Genomic DNA, 23820 nt, shown 5'->3' on the forward strand with positions numbered 1-23820 from the left:
ATTCCCTTCCACTCATTTTAAAGATGAGGAAACAGGCAAACTCGCTAAGTGACTTGTCCAGGGTCAGCAGCTAGTGTCTGAGGCCAGACCGGAACTCAGGAAGATGAGTTCCTGACTCCAGCCCTGGCATTCTCTCCACTGTGCCACCTAGCTGCCATGGGGAAGATCATTTCAAAACAACAGCCATGACCCTGCTAGGTGACTGCCTGGGACTTTACCCAGAAACCTGATGGGCACATGGAGGGAGCTGGATGGGGGTTGTTGGGAATGGCAGGCTTGACCATGGACCAGCATGCCTTCCTAGGAGGGAGCACCTAACTTCTCAGCCTTGTGATTTCATATATAAGACAGGGAACATAGAAGGGAGAGGAGAAAGGGAGCAAAAAGCTGAGGTTCTGAGCAATTAGGGAGGGGTCCTCACTATAACCACTGGCTTCTTCCGGCCAGCCCTGGATCTTATCCCTCGGGTTGGAGTAAAAATGTTTACTCTTCCTTAGAATGGATCAGGTGGACAAGTGCTATGGCCCTGATCTCCAGGAAGGGAAAGAACAGCCTGGACCTGAGAAAAGAACACAGTCACCTAAGTTCTCCAGCAAGGTGCTGACTCAACAACCGAGGCTTACAGCCAGACTGCAAACATCCACTTTTATTTCAAAACTGTACAAGTGTAGAAACATTTAAAAAAAAACCCTAGAGATAAAAGGGCAGCAAGTATTTTACACATTTCCACAGCACTCAAATCAACAGCTTTGGCCCATTTGATGTGTAAAAATTGTTTCCTGGCTCAGCATCAAGTCTTGCACGCCAACCCACAGTTTAAGACCTTGAAAATGGATCTTTTGGTAAAAATATATATTGAAACTCACACACATACATATAAAAACACAGGCCCACTTAACACAGGCCCTAAACAAAGGCACACGGCAATAAGTTGGGCTGCCCTGTTATCAGAGCATGTTTTCCTTTGGGAGCAGTTTTTCTGGGGAGACAGATCATTGAAAATGATTGGGGGAGGGGCTAGGACTTCAGGCTCTGGAACAGGAATGTCCTAGGGCAGGAATGGGCCAATACCTCTATGTACCTGACTAGTAGATATGGCTTTTACCCTGGCAAGGAAAGTGGTCCAGCCTCCTCACCCTATACACTGGGTTTAATCAAACAGGTCTATGAAGAATCAGTTCTCAGGCCCTGCCTGCAGCTGACTTGCTTCATCCTGGAAGGATTTTTTTTAAAAAGAGCTACGTGATTTATGGAACAAATGTGGACTGAGTCACAGTAGGATCAGCAAACTAGATGGAAGAGTCCCCTGGGGACTGGAAGTCTATCTGGCTATCTGAGGTCTTAGAGGAATGTCCTTGGCTTTTCTGGATGCTGCTGCTTCTGGGCCCAGAACCTCCCACACAAGAATTTCATTGTAGGCTGCCGTGAAGAGCAGTTTGCCAGATGGTGTGAATCTGCAGAGGTGGACAGTATCATTGTGCCCCACAAAGTCTTGCTCAGTCTTCGACATGCAGTCAATGAGTCTCAGCAATCGCTCTGGGGGGACATAAGGGTGCAGAGCTGGGTCTCAAGACTCTTGCCTTGGGAGCTATGCTATCATTACCTTATGGTGGCCTCAGAAAGCAGCAAAGGAAGAGCACTCAAACTGTATTATCACAATTCAATGGCTTAAAGATTGTTTTTCTAATCTCTGAGTCTGACGCTAACTGAGAGTTAGGGTTATAACTTTCCCTAAAAATGCACCCATCCCAGCCTCCTTCCTTCCATTATTTTGATGCAGAGGCCTTCAGAAGCAAGCATTTCAGGGGCCAGCTGGATAGGTCAGTGGATTGAGAGCCAGGCCTAGAGATGGGAGGTCCTAGGTTCAAATTTGGCTTCAGACACATCCTAACTGTGACCCTGTGCAAGTCACATAACCCCCACTGCCTAGCCCTTACCACTTCTGCCTTAGAACCAATACACAGTATGGATTCTAAGACAGAAGGTAAGGGTTTAAAAAACATATATATAGCAAGCATTTCATCATGGAAAGTCTGGCAGTGGATCTGGTAATTTTCCCATCCATACTTCCCTTATCAACTCACTATTCCCTTTTCCATAGAGGCCCTTCCGAACCTTTTCATCCCTTTTCAAACCTCCCAAGGCTCTCCTTCCCCCTACCCTCTCAGCAGAGAATCTATTCTCCTATTTTACAGAAACAATTGAGGCTGTTTACTATGAGTTTCCTTTCTTATCATTTATCACTAAGGTAACTTCTGGGTTCTCTTCCATCACTGTTGTTTTTTTAAACCCTTACCTTCTGTCTTAGAATCAATACTAAGTATCAGTTCCAAGACAGAAGAGCAATAAGGGCTAGGCAATGGAGGTTAAGTGACTTGCCCAGGATCACATAGCTAAGAAGTGTCTGAGGCCAGATCTGAACCCAGGACCTCCCATCTCTGGGCCTGAGCCATATAGCTGCCCCTCCTCTTTCGCACTTGTTTCATATGATGAATTGGGTCTTACTCCTTACCAAGGCTAACCCTTCTACTTGTTCAAGAGATCCCAGACCATCCTGTCTCTTTCAAAAGACTGCTCCCTCTTCTAACCCTGCTTTCTCATTTATTTCAATCTCTCTCTACTAGCTGACTTCCCAATGCCTACAAACATGTTGATTTCCATATTTCGAGTACAGGTTCAGGTCAGAGACCTCATTTCCTATCCCAGCTTTGCAGCTGTGGGAGAACTTACCACAGTATCCAATAGCTATCAGGGGTGATCCTGGGGACACGCCGAGGGAAGTCGAGAAGTAAGACAAAGGGATCTTCTCTACAACCTGCAGACCAAAGGAGAGGGTGACACTAGGTTGGGCCAACAGGCAGTAGAGCAGTTGCTGCACTGATGCCACCAAGAGGGAGGATCAGGGTGCTGAGGAGGACCTTTTTGTTCAGTACTGCTGGCTCCAGAGTCTGTGCTGTGTTTGGGCATGTACCATGAAGGCCCAAATTCTGAGAACTTAAAGCCTGAGGTAAGAAATGGTATCTTATTTCACTTCTCGGCCTGCTTCATTATTTTCAAACCCACCTAACCCCAGACCGTGGTGCTGTGGGACATGAGTGCCCTGTCTCACAGCCTGAGAAAGGCTGTAATCTATTTCATGCTATTCCCCAAATGGATCTGTGGCTCAGAGTTCATGTAGATACCTGTTTCTGATGGAAGTTGTAGAAGAGGACTTCCTCTTTCAATCCAAAGCCTACATAAACCAGCATGTTGCTATTCCAAGGGCAGAAGGCAGCTAGAGAAGGAGGCAAGTTGGTAGGTGTCTATAGGGAAAAGTCAAGAATGAGAGAACTCAGGAGAGATCAGTGGGGTCTCAGAGAAAACAACCAGGCAAAACAAACACTCTCTTACCTTTGGACTGGTGGGTGCTGGAAAGCTTAGCCAATCGACAAGCTCACATTTGTCCCTGAGCCATTCTGAAGCCCAGATGCTAACTCTCTGGTCTGCACTGACAGCCAGCCACAGCTCTCCTCCTTCCAAACCAAAGTTATAGTACTAGAGTGAAGGAAAGACAACTGTTATACACCCTCAAGAGTTAGAAATAGGATACACTGAGGCTCTTCCATGGGTTAAGCCTCCACCTCCCTGTCACTAATTGTTCTTTTATTTATTTAAAACATTTTTATATTCAGTTCCAAATTCTCTCCCTCCATCCTGCCCCTCCCCTATCCACTGAGAAGACAAAAAATACAATATTCACTATTCAGATGAAGTTGTCCAAAACACTGGCCATACTGTCAGTTATAGCTCACCAGGCTGATGTGAGGCTCCATTTTTCAGGTGGCTCTGAATCAGACCAGGCATCAGTGCTAAAGCTCAACCTCTATTGACCATTATTACCAGACCATACCTCTTTGCTTTTGCTCTGGATCACAGTGATAGGAGAGCCTTGGTGGTCCTTCAGCACCTGTATAGTAATTCCTGTCCTAGAGCTGCTCACAGCCACAATTCCATCTTTGTCTCCAGAAATAATGGTCTGACCTGCAAGTCCAAAATGATGGAAAGACTATAGCTCTCACAGCACAGTGACCTTGGATAGGAGCAGGAGGAGTACCCAAACCAAAGTGGAAAACTAGGCTGCCAGAAAGCAGATGTAAAAGAAAATTCTTTTTGTGAGGAATGGAAACAGATGTCTGCCTACAAGAATGAATAGTTGTACCAGTAGCATTCTGTTAAGTAAAGATACCTGGCAATGGCAGTTTTAAACTTTGATGATCACTTGTTGGGTATGTTCTAGTGGGGATTCCTTTCATATATGCATTTGACTAGATGGTCCCTGAGGTTTCTTTTAATTCACAAGTTCTGTAGTAATTCTATAACTCCATTCTAGTTCCCTTTACAACACTTGGGGAAAATTATCAGCTCCCTCTTCTCCCTTTCTGCCTTACTCCTTTCTTTTCTGGCTTGAATCTGGCATCTCTGGTAGGGCTTTATCTGCTGGTCATTCCTAGTTTGTCTAATTCTATGGAGGCTAGATTACTTAGAGCACTGTCCATGGTCCTTAGAGGCCATCCCAGAACATAGAATTTTAAAACCTAAAAGAATCTACACACATTGTAACTTGTTGGAATGTATTGTTCTGGAGATATTGGGACTTTTATAGAATTTTAGGAATTAGATGTTAAAGGAAAAACCAATAGTTTTATACAATGTAGAATATGTTTAAAAATCTTTTATAGTTATTGTATTTTTGCTTACATCTATGTGTGTCTTCACACAGAGTCATGCCATTTGCTATGCTCTACTTTCATACTTAGAAACTCTGACAAGTAAGAGAAACTGAGAACTGGAAAGAACTAAAAGAGGTCAGAAGAGAAAGGGCAATGTATGTAAAACTAAGAGAAGAGATGAGTTAATATGAGAGCCAAAAAGAAGACTAAAGTAGAATCAGAGGTCAGAAAATAAGATTTAAGTGGCAACTGAGAAGGCTAACTAAGGCCTAAAAATGTTCATATTGTAAAAATGTTCATATCGATTGCAGACAAATGCATACCCCCCAGAACAAGAAACTAGGTAAGAGCTACATGTAATCTCATGTAAAAGAAGTAGTGGAAAGGTTTGGCCCTTTAAAAAAAAATTATCGAATTTGTAGCTAGAATAGACTTCTTTGATTTTTATTGAAATTAATTTTAAAAGTTTCATTTATTATTTTTAAAGTAAATTTTTTAGTTGCTATGACCACAATAGAGCATACCTCTGATAAGTGTGATGGTTGGGGAATGCAATGTTCTTGTTAAATGATAGCTAATTCATCTATACTCTAAAATTTCTTGTTTATGTTACTCCCCTAGAGCTCTGGTGATCTTCAGCTTCAGAAAACTTTATTATTTTATTATCTAGAAAGCAGATCAAAGTATCCCACACATTAGAAACCTGTTTTAACAGGGAGAAAAAGTTTCTTATAATTTTCACTTAAAAAAAAGGATAAACTCAGAAAAAAAATAAAACCTTCTCCTAAAAACTGACATGGGCATAAAGTTGACAACTTTATAAACTCATGAGTTATAATAGTTATTTACAAAAATAGTTCAATGAAAAAATCAAACTAGAAAACTAGAGATGTTGCTATAAAACAGTGTGACAATTGTAGAATACTTCTTAAATTAATTGAAAGTATAAGACATTTCCAAAGATGGCTTATTAGACAAAAGTATGAATATATGACACTGTAGCAGAAAGTATACTGGAGTCAGAGGTCAGAAAATCTTGCTAGGGCAAAAATGATGGGAAACTTGGAAAAAAGTTACTAATCCATCTGAGGATGTATGGTAGGAAAAGAAACTGGGTATAATATTTCATGCACCTTACATTTCCAAAGAGTAGATTTAAAAGATCTCTGAAAAGGAACAGGTGAAATCTCATCACTTAAAATTCTTCATAGGGAAAGGGGTGGCTAGGTGACTTAGTGGACAGAGAACTAGAACTGCAGATGGAAGGTCCTAGGTTCAAAGCTGACTTCAAACACTTCCTAGCTGTGTGATTTTGAGCAAGTCACTTAACCCCAAATGCCTAATCCTTACTGCACTTCTGCCTTAGAACTGATACTGAAGATAAGGGTTTAAAAATAGAAAAGGAAGAAAAAGAAAATGAACCACATTAAATTTTGATGGAGAAATTCAGAAAAAGCCACATTGAATCCTTTGTCCAGCCCAGTTTAGCACAGGGAGACAGGCAAGGAGGTCTGTGAATGCTGGAGACAGGGGTTGGACCAAAAGCACTCAGTAGATGGAGCCCATGTACACTCCAGTGCCCCAAAAGAGGCTGTGTACTAGGGCAAGAAGTCCCAGCCTGGTCACCCCAAGACCCATTCAGGAGCACCACCATGGTAACAGTACCAACTGGCAACTTTGTTGCCCACCACCCAGTTCTGGGTCACAAAAAAAGGAGGCCTGTGCAAGATGATAGAGAAGCCTTTAGTGATGTGTGAAGAAAAGAAAACTTAGATAAGCAAGTAGTAACAATTTGGCTCAGACCACAAACTCAGAGTGGGGTTTTACTTCCAGCATCTAACCTAGCCTGTAGAAAAATAACCAAGGCACAATTCCTAGACTAAAAGGGAGCCTATAATTCTACCACTCTGAACAAATACTTTTCCAGTGATCGACAGGGGGCAGAGTCTAGCAGAAGTTTTCTCTTGCAGAGACTAAAACACAGGTCAGGACCTAACAAAGGTCACATCAGGTGGCTTGCAATCAGCCTTTGCCCTGGATCAGACCATGCTGAGAGCAATGAAAGCTTGCAGGTTCCCCCACTGTCCCTGAGATACAAGAATGCAGCAGTAGGAGCTGCCCAGACCTATCCTCCAGAAATGTGGCAGAGTATAGCCCTAAATATAAGGCAAAAATGGGCAGTAAATGAAAGACAATGCAATAGATAGCTCCAATGTTGGAATTTGTTTGATGCTGTCTCTAATTAAAACTGAGAAAATTTAAAGAATGCCAAGAATTGTGCTCTTTCTTAATGTCTTTTTTTTTTACCCCTATCTTCCATCTTAGAATCAATGTATATTGGTTCTAAGGCAGAAGAGTGGTAAGGCTAGGCAATGAGGGTTAAGTGACTTGCCCAAGGTCATACAATTAAGTACCTGAGGTCAAATTTGAACCCAGGACCTCCTGTCTCTAGGCCTGGCTCTCTATCCAATAAGCCACCTAGCTGCCCCCCCCCCCAATGCCTTTTTGAATGAACATGTGCAAGCTACTATTCAACTTTTCCTATTTCAATTAGATTTCTTGTAGCTATTTTATTTTATTATGGAGAAAAGATGTAATGATCTATTTTATGGACATTTTTAATCTGAAAGCAGAAAAACTTTTGCTTTAGTTGTAAAGAAGGGAACACAGGATAAAGTATTTGGTTTGATTTTTCTTTCATTATACACAGCTTCTGAACATCTAATTGTTTTCAGTTGTCTACATAAAATGCTTCTATAAAAAAATAGTCTGAAGTCAAGATATAGGATAAAGAATGGACAAACCAAAAAAGAATCCCATTAGTATGAGGTATTATGGTGGCAAGATTGCTCAAGAAATACAAGCAGAACACAAGAATGACTCCCAAGACATCTACTAGCAGTACTCCACAAGAAAACACCGATTGGGCTTAAACTCAACTAAAATTCCTGGAAGATGAAGCAAGGTTTAAAAAAAAGGTCAAAAATATTTTTAAATGTAATGAGAATACTTGAGAACAAAACTGGAAAAGAAATTGGAGCAATGAAAGAAAGAATTGGGAAGGGAATTAACAGTTTAGTGCAAGAGATACAAAATTTTGCTCAAGCCACAAAGTCCCTGAAAATTAAAATGGATCAAATAGAAGCCAAGGACTCCTTAAAACAAGAAATTTTAAACCAAGTCAAAGGCTGAAAAACAAAAAACAACAACAAAAAAAAAACAGAAAAAATATAGGGTATCTCAAAGCAAAAACAACCAATCTATAAAATAGAGAAATTTTTTTTGAATAATTGTATTATTTAAATACAATGATTAATAAAAGAGCTTAGATATCTTATTTTAAGAAATCTTAAAAGAAAATTGCCCAGATCTCTTGGAATTAGAAAGCAAAATGGCAACAGAAAGACTCCACCACTTGTTTTCTGAAAGAAACCTTAAATAAAAACTCCTAGGAACATCCAGAGCTTCGAAGTCAAAGAAAAAATACTGCAAGCAGCCAGAAAGAAGAAATTCAAGCAATACTGAAGTGCCACAGTCAGAATCACACATAGCAGCCACCACTATAAAGGAGCAGAGACCTTGGAATACAAAATTCTAGAAGGCCAAGGATATAGGCTTACAATCAAGAATAAAAACCAGCAAAATTGAGTATAATTATACAGGGGAACAAACTGATATTTAATGAAATCAGATATCACTGATGAAAATATCAGAGCTACATAAAAATTCAAGTTCAAAAAGAGAAGTCAAGAGAAATATAAAAAGGTAAATCTGAAAAAACACCAACCATAAAAGTCCAAACAAGGTTAAACTGCTTCCATTTTGATAAGGGGAGATGATGCATATGTCCCCTATGAACCCAATTTTTATCAAGAGTCAAAGAAGGAGTTTAATTGGCAGAAGGCCTAGTATTGTTTCAGTTATACCTTGATGATCTTAAGAAAAGAATGGAAAGAGAGGGAAGAGGAATACACTGTAGGGGAAGAGAAAGGAAGGTTAGGGAAAATTATCTCACACAGACTGCACAAGTAGAAATCTAAACAAACAAGGAGGAAGGGGATGGGGTGGGGAGCAGCTCACAATGAATTTCATCTCAACTGAACTGGTCAATGGAGGGAACATATATTTTCCTTCCTTATCTCTTTTAATCAGATCAATTTTTGCTTTAGTTTTGCCTGAGATCAGGGAACATACATATACATATATATACATACACACATATACATGCACTCAAATACATTTCACTCAATAGGGAAACATGAGAGAAAGAGAAAAGCAGGAGAAAATTATAGAGTATAGAATGAAGGATTAATCCTCAGCAAAAAAAAATCCTTACAAAAATATTCATACTCTTTTTGAGGTGACAAAGAATGGGAATCTGAGAGAGTGCCCATAAACTGGGGAATGGATGAACAAATGACAATATATAAATTGTAATGTAACACTAGTGTGTTGAACTCCAGTCTCTGTAATAACTAACCAGGATCCCAGAGGACTAATGATGAAACAACCTATCTGTCTCCTGAAAGAGAGGGCTCAGAATGAAGAATGAGACAAATATTTTTTGGACATGGCCAAAGTGGAAATTTGTTTTCATTATTATTTGACTGATTATTTTGATACATATTTGTAATAAGCTTTGTTTTTCTTGTGTTCTCAATTGGGAGTGGGAAGAGGGTATGAAGGTAGAGCTTAGTTGATTATAGTAAAATGTTCTTTAAGAAAAGGTTTATCCAGGGGGCAGCTGGGTAGCTCAGTAGTTTGAGAGTCATGCCTAGAGACGGGAGGTCCTAGGTTCAAATCTGGCCTCAGATACTTCCTAGCTATGTGACCTTAGGCAAGTCACTTGACCCCCATTGCCTAGCCCTTACCAACTCTTTTGCCTTGGAACCAATACACAGTATTGACTCCAAGATGGAAGGTAATGGTTTAAAAAAAAAGGGTTTATTCACATTGGTTTATTTATAGTTTTATTTTGGGGTTTTGGTTTTATACAAATATTCTCTTACAACAATAACCAATATGGAAGTATGCTTTGCATAATAATACAAACATAATCCAGATCAAATTGCTTACCATTTCTGAGAGGGGGAAGGAAGGGAGAGAAGGAAACAATACGAATCTTATAATTTCAGAAAACACATGTGGAAAATTGTTATCGCATGTAATTGGGAAAACAAAATATCTCTGAATAAAAAAAATTTTTAAAGATTCAATGCTCATTTGCTGTGGTTTACCTCTACTTTATAGTAGGGATCCATACAAAAAGGAGTATGGGAAAAAGGGATGGTAGGATGGTATGATGTAGGAAGGAGAGCTGGATGAAATGTTGCATTATCACAGCAAAGGAAGAAATAAGAAGCTTTGTTTCCTGGGAAACAGACAGAACTATAAGCATATGGTACTCCCTGCTCCTATGATTAAACTAAGTCATATGAAATAATAAGGTTATTTGGAAGTATTATAATATCATGACCCCTATATTACCTCGAAATTGTGACAGTGGGTGGATAGATAGAAAGAGGATGAAATTAAGGGCAGGCTTAAAGGCTAACATCCTCATTTAATTTTATAGATGAGGAAAACTGAGGGTCAAAGAAAGAAAGAAATCAAAGATTACTTGGAATTAAGTAAAAAAAAAAAATATATATATATATATATATAAGTTAAAATATTTCTGCACTGAGGGGGAAATAAGTACAGACAGTCCTGAAAAAATGTTTAAATAACCCCTATTTACCTAGAGCAGTGATGGAGAACCTATGGCATGGATAACAAAGATGGCACACTCCCTCTCCACCCCCCCCCCCCAACAATTGGGTTACTAGAAAGGCAGAGGGCCTCAGGCAAAGCTGTTCCCCTCCCCCTCTCCCTCATGCCTGATGGCATTTTTTCCCACCCCCTACCCCTCTGCCCAGCAGTTCAATGGGAGCACACCAGGGATAAGGTGGGCAGCTCACAGGTGGCAGAGCTGGAAGACAGCAGAGAGCTCAGGCCACTCCCCTCCCCCTCTCTCCACTGGCTGAGGACATTCCTCACTTCATCCAACCTTTGGCCCAGCCCAGCAGCCCAATGGGAGCACTTCCTCTCTAACCTGTGTGAGATAAAGTAGGGGAGGAGGCAGCTGTACCCAGCACCGTGGTCTGGGGGGAGGGGCATGGCATGAAGTTTGGGGGATGGGATGGGGACAGGGTGCATCACTCCATCTCTAAAAGGTTCACCACCACTGACCTAGTGTTTTATAGCTTACATAATAGTCTTTTCCTAACTATGAAGTGAGGCAGAAGGGGCACATACTGGGCCTTCCTTCTGACAAAAGAGTGACAAAATAGGTGACAAGAACAGAGGGAGCCAAGCTCACCTGGCCATGATTCCAGGGCTGCTTTGACTCTGCCATATTGCACACACTTGGAGAGGTGAGCTCTGCATGAGCAGCCCTAGGGCCCTTCCCCACCCCCATCACAACCACCAGGGACCACAGGAAAAGCTGACACTTGGTTCCAGCAGCCTGAGGGCTCTCATGAGCTTGCTGCCACCTAGGTTTGGACAGGAGTCCCACAGAAGTCATGGGTTTCCAGTCTCTTATTCCCAAGGGAAACACGGATGGCAACCCTTGCCCTTACCCCCCAAAGATGGACCTCACCATCCACAGAGAAGGAGATGGCTGTCACTGGTACAGGGTGAGGGTGTATCTTCAGCTCCATCTCTGTCTGGGAAATGCTGAATATACGGATCGTGCCATCACTGTAGCCAGCCACCACTCGCTGATGGTCAGTTCTGCCACTGCTGGATGGACTCCAGGCCAGACACAAGCAACTCTAAGAGAAAGGGACAGATATAGACAAGCTGCCCTGAGTGATCACTCTCCTCACTATGCAAACTCTGCTTCTGTTAATGCAGTCTAAACTGCAGAGCTAGCTCTTCTGACCACACATAATGCTGTTCCACCTGACTTCAAAAAAGAAGGCAAGGAGTTATAATTTGCCAAACATGAAGAGATTCTCTGGTCTCTTTTCCATATAAATGACTTTCTAGTAATCTTTCCCATTTTTACCTATAGAGATAATCTTTCAGAAGTATATAAACTTATATTTACTCCTATTAAATTTCATCTTGTTAGCTTCAACCCACCATTCTTCCCCCTATTTCAATCCCTTTAGGGAATCAATCTACTTGGGTTCCTGAAGAACAGAGAGACGAAGGGCCTCAGCTTGCCTTTCCCTTAAAAGTAGGTGTGGGGCCCAGAAAAGGCTCAAGAAGCACAATCCAGCCCAGGGTTCTACCACCCTGGGATGAGGGATAGCCCCCAATAACCACTGAGCCCACAGACCCAAGGAAAAGAATGTTCCATGTGACTGGACATTGTGAACTTTAGATTACTCCACCCTACTTAGTCTAACAAAATCATGAATGTCTACACCCATACTTAAGGATTAAGTATCCAGGAGGATGGCCTATGATAGACATGTGCTAGCAAATGACAAATCAAAGAGCTGATAGACCCCTGGGCTGTCCTAAGTCAAGCTTAAGCTACCATTGGTATAGGTGAGATGCAGGAAAGTGATATAAAACCCTCTATATATTTCGTTTCACTCCCTCTCTCCGAGCTCTTTGACAGCAGAGGTCTCTGGCTGGCAGCATGCTGAGCACTTCAGCATCTTGGTGTAGCAGCAGCTATAGTCCTGTTTAGTGATGAGTTTTCCTTGATACTATACTGGGAGAAGTTGAGTAGCTAGTTCAGGTTCAGGCATCTTAGCTGAGCCCTCTTGGAGTTTAGGCTGATACTTTCTCCTTTACCTTCCAATACTATCCTCTTAGAGAAAGCCTCTAATTTTCCTCCTGGCACAGGCCAGGAGGGAGAAATCTTACACCTTTTCCCTCTCCCTTCTCCTTAATTTCTTTCCTCTATATTAATTAAAATCACCATAAATTTCCAGCTGACTTGGGTATTTTATTTGGGATATCCCCTGGCAACCAAAATTAATTTAGATTAGGTAGCAACCCTAAAATTATCCATACATCACTTAGCTCTGTCATCAGAATACCTGATTTAGCACCTGGAATTGCACCACCAGCTCCATGCTGGTCAAGGACCAAACTCGCACACTGCCATCCTCCCCACAAGTGGCACAGTGGGACTCATTGGGACTAAAAGTCACTTCATTCACCTGCAAGAAGAGGGAAAATAAATGCTAGCCTGGCCTAAGTGAGTCCTTTCTCTCACCCACCAGAGGGAAATTCAGGGCCATCACCAAAAAAATCACCAAATGATTGTCGTCATTCCAACAGGTAACTCATTATTTCCTGTATTCCCTCCCTACCCCCCATGCCCCATGCCTTTTAATAGTTGTGAGGCCAGTCAATCAATCACATTGATGACACTATATCAGTAATCAAAATGATAATAGCATCTTAATAAACATAGTACAAATATAGATAAAAGATAGTCTTTGATGATGAATGAGATATTTTTAAGGCATCTGAAGCAAAGAAGTAAAGATAGATAAGTGGCCCCCGATCTGGCAACTTTCCCTTTGGAAATTTTTTTCCTACAGTTCCAAAATGATGTAAACCCCTAATTTTCCAAGTTTCATGTCCCCTACATTTGAACAAAACATAATCAGAGACAGCATCCCAGTACAGAATAAATCTATATATAATCAGGTTGTGGGAGAGGCCATCTCATGTACTCTTGGTTGACCTGACATTATCCATACACTAGTTTCTCTGCTGACATGACTCATTGAGCCTAGGCAAGTTGAGGTCTGACTGTGCTTCTGGCTATTTACCTTGTTTTTGTGGCCACTGATCAGGCGGATATTGGTTTTCTCAGCCCAGTTGATATACCACAGGGTGCCTGCAGTTGTGCCCACAATGCCCATATCCATGCAATCATCAAAGCTAGCACTGACCACAGCACCATCCAGAACCATCTCTTGTTCCATAAAGACAGAGCTGGACCTGAGGAACAACAAGAAGACTGGAAATTTGAAATTAGCAGGAAAAAAAAAGGAACTGGGTAGTGTGAGAGAAAAGGTTTGACATCTTGGAGAGAAATGAAAAAGGAGAGAGCTGCAGAATTCTACAGCAGTGGGGGATGAGCAGGAAAAGGAATTTAGAACTTTGGGAGAAGAGAGCTGAGCTGACCCAGTTACAGTTGGGAGTGGACTTCTGCATAGACCAGACAGGTAGCTCCAACTGGCTCCTTAATCCAGTGATCTTCTCTTTGTGATTTCCTGACCCAGAACCCACCAGACGATAACTTATTGGACAGGACTTTGGGACAGGACTTTGGGAAATAAGCTGTTCAACAAAGAAGATTTTACATCTACCTCCTTAACTCGGAACTTGGGGATACTTACTGTGAAATCAAGAAATAGAGTGTCTTTATTGTGACCCCAATCTGACCCTGATCTGCTTGACTTTGGGGGGAAGGATATTAGCTAGTTAGGGACCCCTTCTCCCTCCTTTCCTTCCTGAACACTAAATCTTATCCTCAATCTGCCCTGAATCTTTTTCTGTTTCCCTCCAATAAAATTTAGTTAAAGAAAGATACAAGAACTGACTCAAATATTTCTAGAGGGAAACTTGAGAGTGAGGGGGAAGAGAGGTGACTTTCTCTCCCCAAGAAGAAGAGAACTTACCACCATAAGTCTCTTCAAATAGATCCTTCTTAGAATCCAGTAAGGGGGGTAAGACATCATTTATTTTATTACCCTTCTTCCCTTATTACAAATCTTCCCCATTTTTTACCATCTATTACAGTAGATAATGGGAAAAATGAAAGCAAGTAGTCTGAAGAGACTAAAGGAAATTATATTGGATATGCCTCATTCAGAGGTCTCACTCAAAAAGTTTTAGGACAAAGCTCAAATTTCCTAACCTGGCATTCAAGGACCACATCCCTCCCCATTCCCACCCACTATGGATCCTCCTTAACACTACTTTCCCTCTTTTACTAAATGGTTTGGTTAAACTAGTTACTAACTACCTAGTTACTAACTACCTCCCTTGCACATCCATCTTCCATGTGCTCCAACTTGTGCCTTTGTTCCTGGTCCCTTCTATGCCAGAATATCCACCCTTCCTATCTCTGCCTACCAACATGCTAGTTCTCTCATTTGTCAGGAGCTGGTGGTGCTGCAGTACCCAAAGGAGTACTTTGTGCAGAGGGAGGTGTAGACTTCACAAGCCCCTTAGAGTCAGCATGTACCATATAGGTGGTATTTGGTCACTTTTTAGGTTGAGAGGCTAGCCCGGGAGTGGAAGGATCATAAGAGTGTTTTGAGTCTAGGGAGCCTGGAGAGAGGAAAAGAATTACCAAGTGTTTAGAGAGTAGTGCAGGAGTGATCAAAGATGAGAGGAAACAGTAAGAGACTAGAGAGCTGATTCAGGTCAGTGCTTAAAGGACAGGGGCTCTGCCTTAACATATTTTTGTGTGTGTAATGAATTCCTTTAGCTTCTGGTGAAGCCTAAAGCCCCTCTCTCAGAATCATGTACATAAAATTAAATACTGAGGATTAGAAATATTTTTAAAACAAGTTAACAGACCCTGGATCAAGAACCTCTGCTACAGGAACCACACACAAAGGGTCAAAAAACTATGTATACCCTTTGCCCCTGCAATACCACTATTGGTCTGTATCCCAAAGAGATCAGAAGTAGGAAAAAGGACCTACTTACTATACCAAAATGTTTTCAGCAGATCTTTTTGTAGTGGCAAAGAATTGGAAACTGAGAAGTTGTTTATCACTTTGGAAGTGGATGAACAAGTTGTAGTAAATGGTTGTAATGGAATACTATTGTACCATAAGAAATGATGAACAGGAATTCAGAAAAACCTAGAAAGACTTATGTGAACTGATGTAAAGTGAAGGGAGCTGAATCAGGAGAGCAATGAATATAGTAACAGAAATATATGATGATCAATTGTGAAAGATTAAACCATTATCAGCAATGCAAGTTCTCAAAATATCCACGGGACCCATGATGAAAAATGCTATCCACAGCCAAAGAAGAAAGTGTTGGAGTCTCAGTGCAGATCAAAGCATACCATCCTGCACTTTATTTCCTTCATGAGTTTTTTATTGTATATGTGATACATCTCTTCTATTATGACATAAACAATATGAAATATATATATTGCTGAAAGCACTGTAATAACCGGTATCAGACTAGTAACTACCTCAAAAAGGAGAAAGAGGGAGAGAAAAAGTCTGAATCCTAACACATCAGAAAACAATTGTCAAAAGTTGTTTCTACATGTAACTGGGGGAAAAAAAAGAACCTCTGCTACAGAGGGAGAATGAATGGGCCCATGGTCATTCCAGCCAATGTATGAAGGAGAGTTAGAGGTGGCAGATAAGAGTTGGAGAAAGAGGATATGAAGGTGTAAGGCCAGCAGTTGGAACTTTAATAGGTTGTATCCTAGGGCTTTCCAGCCCAATGCAGTCTCAAAGTAGATACCCTACTCTAAATACCCTACATACCCTAGGGATGGGAGGTCCTGGGTTCAAATCTCTCCCCAGACACTTTCTAGCTGTGTGACCCTGGGCAAGTCACTTAATCCCCATTGCCTAACCCTTACCACTCTTCTGCCTTAGAACCAATACATAGTATTGATTCTAAGATGACAGTACAATATTGAGAAGCTATAAAATTAGACAGTGGTTCAGTGGATGGAGTACCAGGCCTGGAGTCAGGAAGATCTAAGTTCAAATTTGACCTCATACACTTACTAGCTGTGTGACCCTGGATATGTCATTTAACTACTGTTGCCTCAAGTTTCCTCAACTGTAAAACGAGGATAACAGCACCTACTTCCCAGGGATGTCATGAACATCAAAATGAGAAAATATTTGTGAAGTAATATAGCACTTGGCATATATTAAGAGCTATATCAATGATAGTTATTATTATGATGATGATCTCATGCAATGTTAATCATGGTATTATAAGACCTATTTTGGGAAAAGATTGACCATGCACAGGAGCACTAGGTTCTTATGACAGTGAGAAGATAATTTAAAGGATCAGCTGAAAAACCACCTCTTCTCCATGAAGCTTTCCCTGATAACCTTGCTACAAATAACCTCCCCTATAGCTGATCTCTAAGCACTTTAGATTCTGCTTATGTACTTATAATATTCTAATTTGGTTTACTTTAATCTCCTTAGATATCTAATCACTGCTACTAAAGTGTAAACTTCTTTGTGGTAGGAACCATGCTTATTTACCATGCATTTATCTTTGTATCTTCCAGCATCTAGCGCAGCAGATTAAACAAAGCAGATGTTTACAAAATGTCTATGAATGAATGATTCATTTAATATAGGCCTCACATAGTGAAATGGGTCTTGTTTTTAAATAAGTCAATTTTAGAACACATCACAAAAACCAAATTTTGAGGCAGTTAAGTCCTTAAACCAATCCAAAGGAATTCTATTCCAAAGTATGGAATATAATGCAGAGAAGAAGACTAAGGCAGTTCCCTTAGCCAGCTAACCAGGCTTTAGTGATTGCCCTAGGAATGGCCACTTTGTGTACATGGATTTGTAGGGTTTCCAGGAAGTGGAGTTTGGTGGAACTAATGCAAAGCAGCTGCCTTTCAAAATACACCTGAATCTATGAGTGGGAGTCTTCCCCTAGAACAGTGATGAAGAACCTTTTAGAGACCATGTGCTGTGCCACACACACACACACCCGCCCCCTTGCCCCAGACAGGGAGGTTGAAAGGGAGGGGAGTGGCCCCAGAACCCCACAGAGAGGCCTCTGCCTGCCATCTTTGGCACAAGTGTCATAGGTTTGCCATCATGGCCATAGGAAGTTCTACTGAAAAGGCTATCCTGAAGACCCTTTTAATTCCTAAATCCATAATTTATATGTGTACCTGCTATACCTATTCTTGCTGCCTATAGAATGTAAGGTCCTAGAGGGCAAGCACTATTTCATTTTTTTCGTTGTATCCCTAGCACAGTGCCTAGCACATAGTAGATCCTTCAATAAAAGCTTGTAGATTGATCCAGAAGTGGAAATCAAAAGGATGAATATTCCCCAAAGCACCATCATTTTCTTTAAATCCACAATCCCAAGGGTAAAGACAAAGAAACAGTCCTATACTCCTCATTGTTCCATTCTCTACTCTCTTTCCTCTCATCCCTCTCAAAAAATGACATGCATTTCCTTAACTTGAATTCTATCACTACAGTCCAATGGACTGCTTGGTCCCCTGGTCCCCACTCCCAAATATATCCTTCTGTTTGCCAGGTTCCTATCATAGGTTTGGATCTCATGAGAGGCTCCTTTCACTCAGACAGAGGAAAGGGATGATGAGAGAACAGAAAGGGAGCTCAATCCTGATCCTGTCTCTAGATATCTGAAGGTGAGATGGTGTTATACTCTCATACTATTTTTTAAAAAGAGCTGCTCTATGATAATATATACATAACCCAGATCAAATCACCTGTCAGCACCAGGAGTGGGAAGGGAAAAGAGGGAAATAAGTTTGTCATATAATTTAGGAAAACATGTAGAAATTTGTTATTACGTGTAATTGGTAAAATAAAAATAAAAATATATTTTTAAAATTAAATAAAAAATTTTAAAAGAAGCATTGATAGCTCTCTAAATACCTCTACAATCAAATAAAATTCTTCTTTTGGGCAAAAATAAAAAGATCTACTATAAATATTTTTTGTAAATGGGGCTTCTTTTCCTCTTTCTTTGCTATCTTTGGAGCATAGGCTATTAGTCAAAAACTAGGTCAAACAATTGAGTTACTATGGGGACTGGAACAAATCACAGCTCCAACAGAGCATTAGTGTGCCAAATTCCCAAAGCCCCTTAAACAAGTGTTATTTTTCTTTTGGACATCATTGCCAGTTTGATAGGTATGAAATGAAAAGAGTTGCTCTATTTGCATTTCTTTCATTATTAGTGATTTAAGGTATTTTTTCATTGATCCTAATTTATGAGAATAAGAATTCTCCAAGAATTAAATGGTCAAAAATACGAACAGGTAGTTTTAAAAAAATGTAACTATGAAATGAGATATCACCAAAGTTGGCTCTGGCAGTGTCCTTTCCAGCTCTACAAAGCTAGTTCTATGACTTAGAAACAGAAGCAGACAATTCTTCTTAGAGAGGAAACATGATTTAATAGCCCCTTCTCTACTAGAGAAGTAACACTAAATACTCTAGGAACTAAAGTACAGTGTTTGGGTCATCCTGATATAGTAGACAGTCTGAAGACAGAGTCTCAAGCTCTGGAATCGTCAAATCAACTCCTCTCCCTAGGAAGAAGCAGCTGGTAATGAGTATCTTGCTCATAGCATAGTGCCTGGCATTTAGTGATTAGTAAATAGTTACTGAATGAATGAATATCCTATGTGTCTGTCTCACCTTGCCCCAGAACCCTTCAGCCTCAGCTCTTGTACTGCTCCCACTGCCCACAGGCGGATCCGTTTAGTATTACTGCCACTAATCAGTCGGTTTCCAGAACACAGCAGCACACCTAGGACACCAGGAAAAAATGAATTAGTTTGCCTCAACCTGGGTCTTGAACTAGCCAAAGTACCATAAAATATCATTATTAAAAGGGATGTCAGGATAAAGACTGGGAGAGTTGGGGGGGATATCAGAATAGAATATCACCAGTATATTTTTGGTGGAGCTGTATAAACTGGCACGACTATTGTGGAAAGTAATTTGGAATTATTCAAATAAAGTGACTAAAATGTCCATACCCTTTGGACAAGATACTTCATTACTGTATGTATAATGAAAGTCACTGAAAAGAAAAAAAGTCCCCATCTACTCTAAAATATTGGTAGTATTTTTTTGTGATAGCAAAGAATTAGAAACAAAGTAGATACCTATGAATTTTGGTACATGAATGTAAAATGAACTATTACTGTGCTATAAGAAGTTATATGTTTGGTAAATACAGAGAAGCATGAAAAGATGTACATAAAGTGATACAGAGTGAAGAAAGCAGAGCCAAGAAAAAAATATACACAGTAACTATAACAATATAAATTGAAAGAATACCACCACACCAAAAAAATCAAAAGTAAATGTAACAAAAATTATAAAGATCAAATGGGGGAAAAAAGATCACATGGGACTCAAATAATTAGCTTTGAGAAAACACTCCCAGTCTACCCTGTGTGTGAGGTCTACAGGTATTACACATTGCACATGTTTTGGGACTTTTTCAATATGTTAATCATTTATGTTGATTTTTTTTTATTATTTAAAAAATACTATTTGCTATATGGGATGGCTCTCTGGGAAGGGGAGGTAAAAATTTACTAAAGATAATTAAGATGATGGAAGAATCAGAAGACATCGATAAAAACCCATTTTTAAAAACTCTTAATTTCTGTTTTAGAATTAATACTGTGTGTTGGTCCCAAGGCAGAAGTGTGGTAAGGAGGGTTAAGTGACTTGCCCAGGGTCACACAGTGAGGAAGTGTCTGAGTTCAGATCTGAACCCAGCTCTCTATTCATTGAACCACCTAGTTGCCCATAAAAAATTATTTTTAAAAAACAGACAATATTAAAGTCTTTGTGCTGTGTTTTTTTGCATTTTCTTTCACAACTTTTAGGCTATTTTTCATTTTATCTTTGTATCAATAGGACCTAACAAAATGCTTTGCATGTAAGCAGGTGTTTAATACATGCCAGCTGAATTAAATTGAATGTGAGACTTTGAAGGAACCTTGTGAACAACCTCTGGTAACTTTCTGGATTTGGCTATTCAGTTCCCATCCTGGAAGGAAGTCCCCATGGAGATACAACTTAGAAAATATCCTTGCATCGACTACAGCCACAGCTACTGAAGACCCAGAAAATTTCTAGTCATCCAAATCCTTGTCACCATTAAATGTCTCAACAGAAATAGGTGTGATTCAGGATAAGCTAGGTGTCTCAGAGGATAAAGAGCCAGCCTGGAGATTGAGGTCCTGGGTTCAGATTTGATCTCAGACACTTCCTAGTTGTGTGACCCTGGGCAAGTCACTTAACCCCAAATGCCTAGTCCTTATCACTCTTCTGTCTTAAATTTAGTATTGATTCTAAAACAAAAGGGAGGGAGGGAGGGAGGGAGGGAGGGAGGTAGTAGGGAGGAAGGAAGGAAGGAAGGAAGGAAGGAAGGAAGGAAGGAAGGAAGGAAGGAAGGAAGGAAGGAAGGAAGGAAGGAAGGAAGGAAGGAAGGAAGGAAGGAAGGAAGGAAGGAAGGAAGGAAGGAAGGAAGGAAGGAAGGAAGGAAGGAAGGAAGGAAGGAAGGAAGGAAGGAAGGAAGGAAGGAAGGAAGGAAGAAAAAAGGGAGAAAAGGAAAAAGGAAGGACAGATGGAAGGCAGGGAGAGAGGAAGAGAGAGAGACAGAGACAGAAGGACAGAGAGAGATAGAGAGAGAGAGGAAAGAGGAAGGAAGAGAGGATGATTCCATCAGTGGAAATGATACCAATCAGCTGCTTTACCAAAACCATACCCTATGTATGGGTCATGGAATCTTTCTGTTGAACTTGCTGCTAAAACCTTCCATAGGTTTCCTCCACAGATTGAGTTCCTTGAGAACTGCTCCTAGCTGTCTACTTTATTCAGTAGGTTACATGCTTGGCATATAGTAAGCATTTCATAAATGCTTTTTTCATTACATTCATTTACTCAGAAAGATCAGCTGGAAAAGAAACAAGGTCCATTTAATATCAGTAATGATCCCAGAATCAACTGAACAGAGTGGGAGCTTTTCTTATTCCCTTTGGAATCATAACCAGATCAAAGCAGGTTTTGTAAAGGTATCTACTCACCAATCTCACCCTCATCAGCCTCCCAGGTCATAAAACATCGGGAGGTCCTTATGTCCCAGACGCAGACCTGACCAGTGTTGGTGCCACTGTAGAGTAAGGGAACGACACTGTAGCAAATTGATGTCAGTTCCACTGGTCCTATTTCATTAGGGACAGGAATTCTGTGGACCTGACCAAAGAAACATCAATTGATGTTATGGATTTTGATGAGGTTTTATTGTAGGCATTTTATCAGAGAAGATGAATGCTGGTGTTCACAACAAACCAGAAGAAATCAGGGGCAAACACCCCTCTATAATCAACCTGCAACCATAAGTCGTTCTCTGAATATCAGAAGGTTGCCCTGAGTGAGCTCTCCCTGCCCTGTCAGAAAAAAAAGGGAATAAAAGACTCAGAGATACCTGGAGGTTGATGTCAGCTCCCCGCTGCTTCATGAGCCAAAAGGTAATAGCTCCCTGGCCCGCACAGGCAAGTTCATTAGCACTGAATGGGTTAAATGCCACATCATGAACTGGCTCCATGAAACGGGTGGAAGACATCAGTTCGTAGGTGATGGCATTCCAGAGGGCAATGGTGCGGTCACTGTAATCCCCTGAAAGTCACAGACGTGTTAGACATCAAAGTCTCCAGTATATAAACTCTTTGATGGAAGACAATGTTTTTTGATTTGTCTTTGTAAATCTGGCACCAATACAGTGACATGGTCAGAATGCACAGAATAAACAATAAATGCTTGTTGAATTGGGCTGGATGGTATCTAGAAGTTTCTAGTTTACAAAAGATGAGCATTAACATACTGCTTAGCATTAAAAGAACCTGTAACTCAAAGGAAGAACACATTTTAGGGGATGCCCTCCCACAAATACATTTTTTTTTCTGATCCCACCCTTACCCCTTTAAAAGATAATCAAGCAATGAAAGCCTTTTTTTTCAATCATTTCTAAGGACATAACTCTGTATTTGTCTTGGCCAAATGATGAAAGGCAAGCAGTTGGGTTTGAACTCTGAATTCCATTTCTACTAACCCAAAGAGATGAAAAGATGATCATTATGGGAATATGCCATGGCTTGCACCTCAGTTTCATGATGAAACAGAACCTTTTGGCAAGTCCCTCCTGGCACATCCCAAATTCGAATTTGACAACGAGAGTTCTCATCCCCCCGGCCAGAGGCAGAGGCAAGGATCTGGAAGAGTCAAAAAACAAAAAACTTGTTACAGCAGTGATCTGATAGACCAAAATCTTCTTTGTCCAATCAGTTACAAATTTCAAAAGATATAATGCCAGGCCACAAATACAGACATATACACACACACACTCTCTTTCAAATTCACATTGTTATATATATATATATATATATATATATATATATATATATATATATATATGTTCATGGGAATACAGAAATAATAGAGATTTTAACCCAAAGGTAACCTATAAATGGATAATGGCACCAATTCCATTATCTCTACTTAGAGGGAGGCATGAATAGTCCAAAAAATACTATTTGCAAAAAAACCCTAAAAGATCTTGCTAGTTGGAAGCAAAATTTACTGAATTGAGATTTGCTTCCTTATCTTCTCTCTGATAATTGCCCCAATTAGGAACAAAAAAATGTGATGGATAGGAAAGAAAAATGAAGGCCCGGGAAAATAACATTTACATAAATAAAAGCAGAAGATGTACAATGAAAAAGGAAAGTGTACAGTTGTCTGACCTGAAAGAATTCTAATTCTAACCCTATCCTTTCATGGTGTCCAACCAATTTCCCTAAAGTACCTAGGTAGAGATATGGGTCCCTGATGGGAAATAGAGGTTGTATATAGCCTAAATCAGAAACCTAAATCAGAACTTTCTATAGGCTAGGTTTTATAGAAACTGGGTCTCTCAGATAGGCCAAGAATGGGGTGGTAGTTTCCACAGACATAAGTATATAAATAAATAATCTCTTGCAAGAAGGGCACTGATCTTATATCAAATAATCAACAAATATCTATTAAGACCTTAATATGTGCCAAGCACTGTGCTAAATGTTGGGGCTACAAGTAAAAAGATTCTTCTTTCAAATGAGCTTACATTTTAATGAGAAAGACAATGAGCACATATGAAAATATGTAAAACAAACATAAAATTAATAAATGCAAATTATAAAAATATGTATGTGGAAATACACACACACACACTCGCAGTTGGGAGGATAAGGAAAGACTTCATTCGGTAGATGGCGACTGAGTTGCTTCTTAAAGAAGGGGATTCTCAGATAAGGGGGGAGATTATTCCAGGAAGATGAGAGATGGCAGGT

The 23820-nt window shown here is 40.3% G+C and overlaps 1 protein-coding gene across 6 annotated transcripts in view; it reads right to left on the reverse strand.

Moving 5' to 3' along the window:
• Positions 1-631: 631 nt before the first annotated feature.
• WDR90 (WD repeat domain 90) overlaps positions 632-23820 on the reverse strand; it is a 58336-nt gene continuing 35147 nt past the window's right edge. For 4 of the 6 annotated variants that reach the window (XM_007499215.3, XM_007499216.3, XM_007499217.3 and 1 more), the window contains 12 exons: positions 22545-22704; positions 21921-22111; positions 21520-21688; positions 19109-19220; positions 13499-13670; positions 12755-12877; positions 11353-11527; positions 3890-4020; positions 3391-3534; positions 3183-3302; positions 2731-2815; positions 632-1536 (listed from right to left, as the gene is read on the reverse strand). In XM_007499215.3, coding sequence (XP_007499277.1) covers positions 1322-1536; positions 2731-2815; positions 3183-3302; positions 3391-3534; positions 3890-4020; positions 11353-11527; positions 12755-12877; positions 13499-13670; positions 19109-19220; positions 21520-21688; positions 21921-22111; positions 22545-22704 — 1797 coding nt within the window. In that variant the 3' untranslated portion in view covers positions 632-1321. Of the gene's footprint in view, positions 1537-2730; positions 2816-3182; positions 3303-3390; positions 3535-3889; positions 4021-11332; positions 11528-12754; positions 12878-13498; positions 13690-19108; positions 19221-21519; positions 21689-21920; positions 22112-22544; positions 22705-23820 lie in introns of those variants that run through there. The other 2 variants (XR_008913548.1, XR_008913549.1) reach the window with 2 other exon arrangements.

Source organism: Monodelphis domestica, chromosome 7 (genome assembly GCF_027887165.1).
Source record: "Monodelphis domestica isolate mMonDom1 chromosome 7, mMonDom1.pri, whole genome shotgun sequence".
Classification (NCBI taxonomy): domain Eukaryota; kingdom Metazoa; phylum Chordata; class Mammalia; order Didelphimorphia; family Didelphidae; genus Monodelphis; species Monodelphis domestica.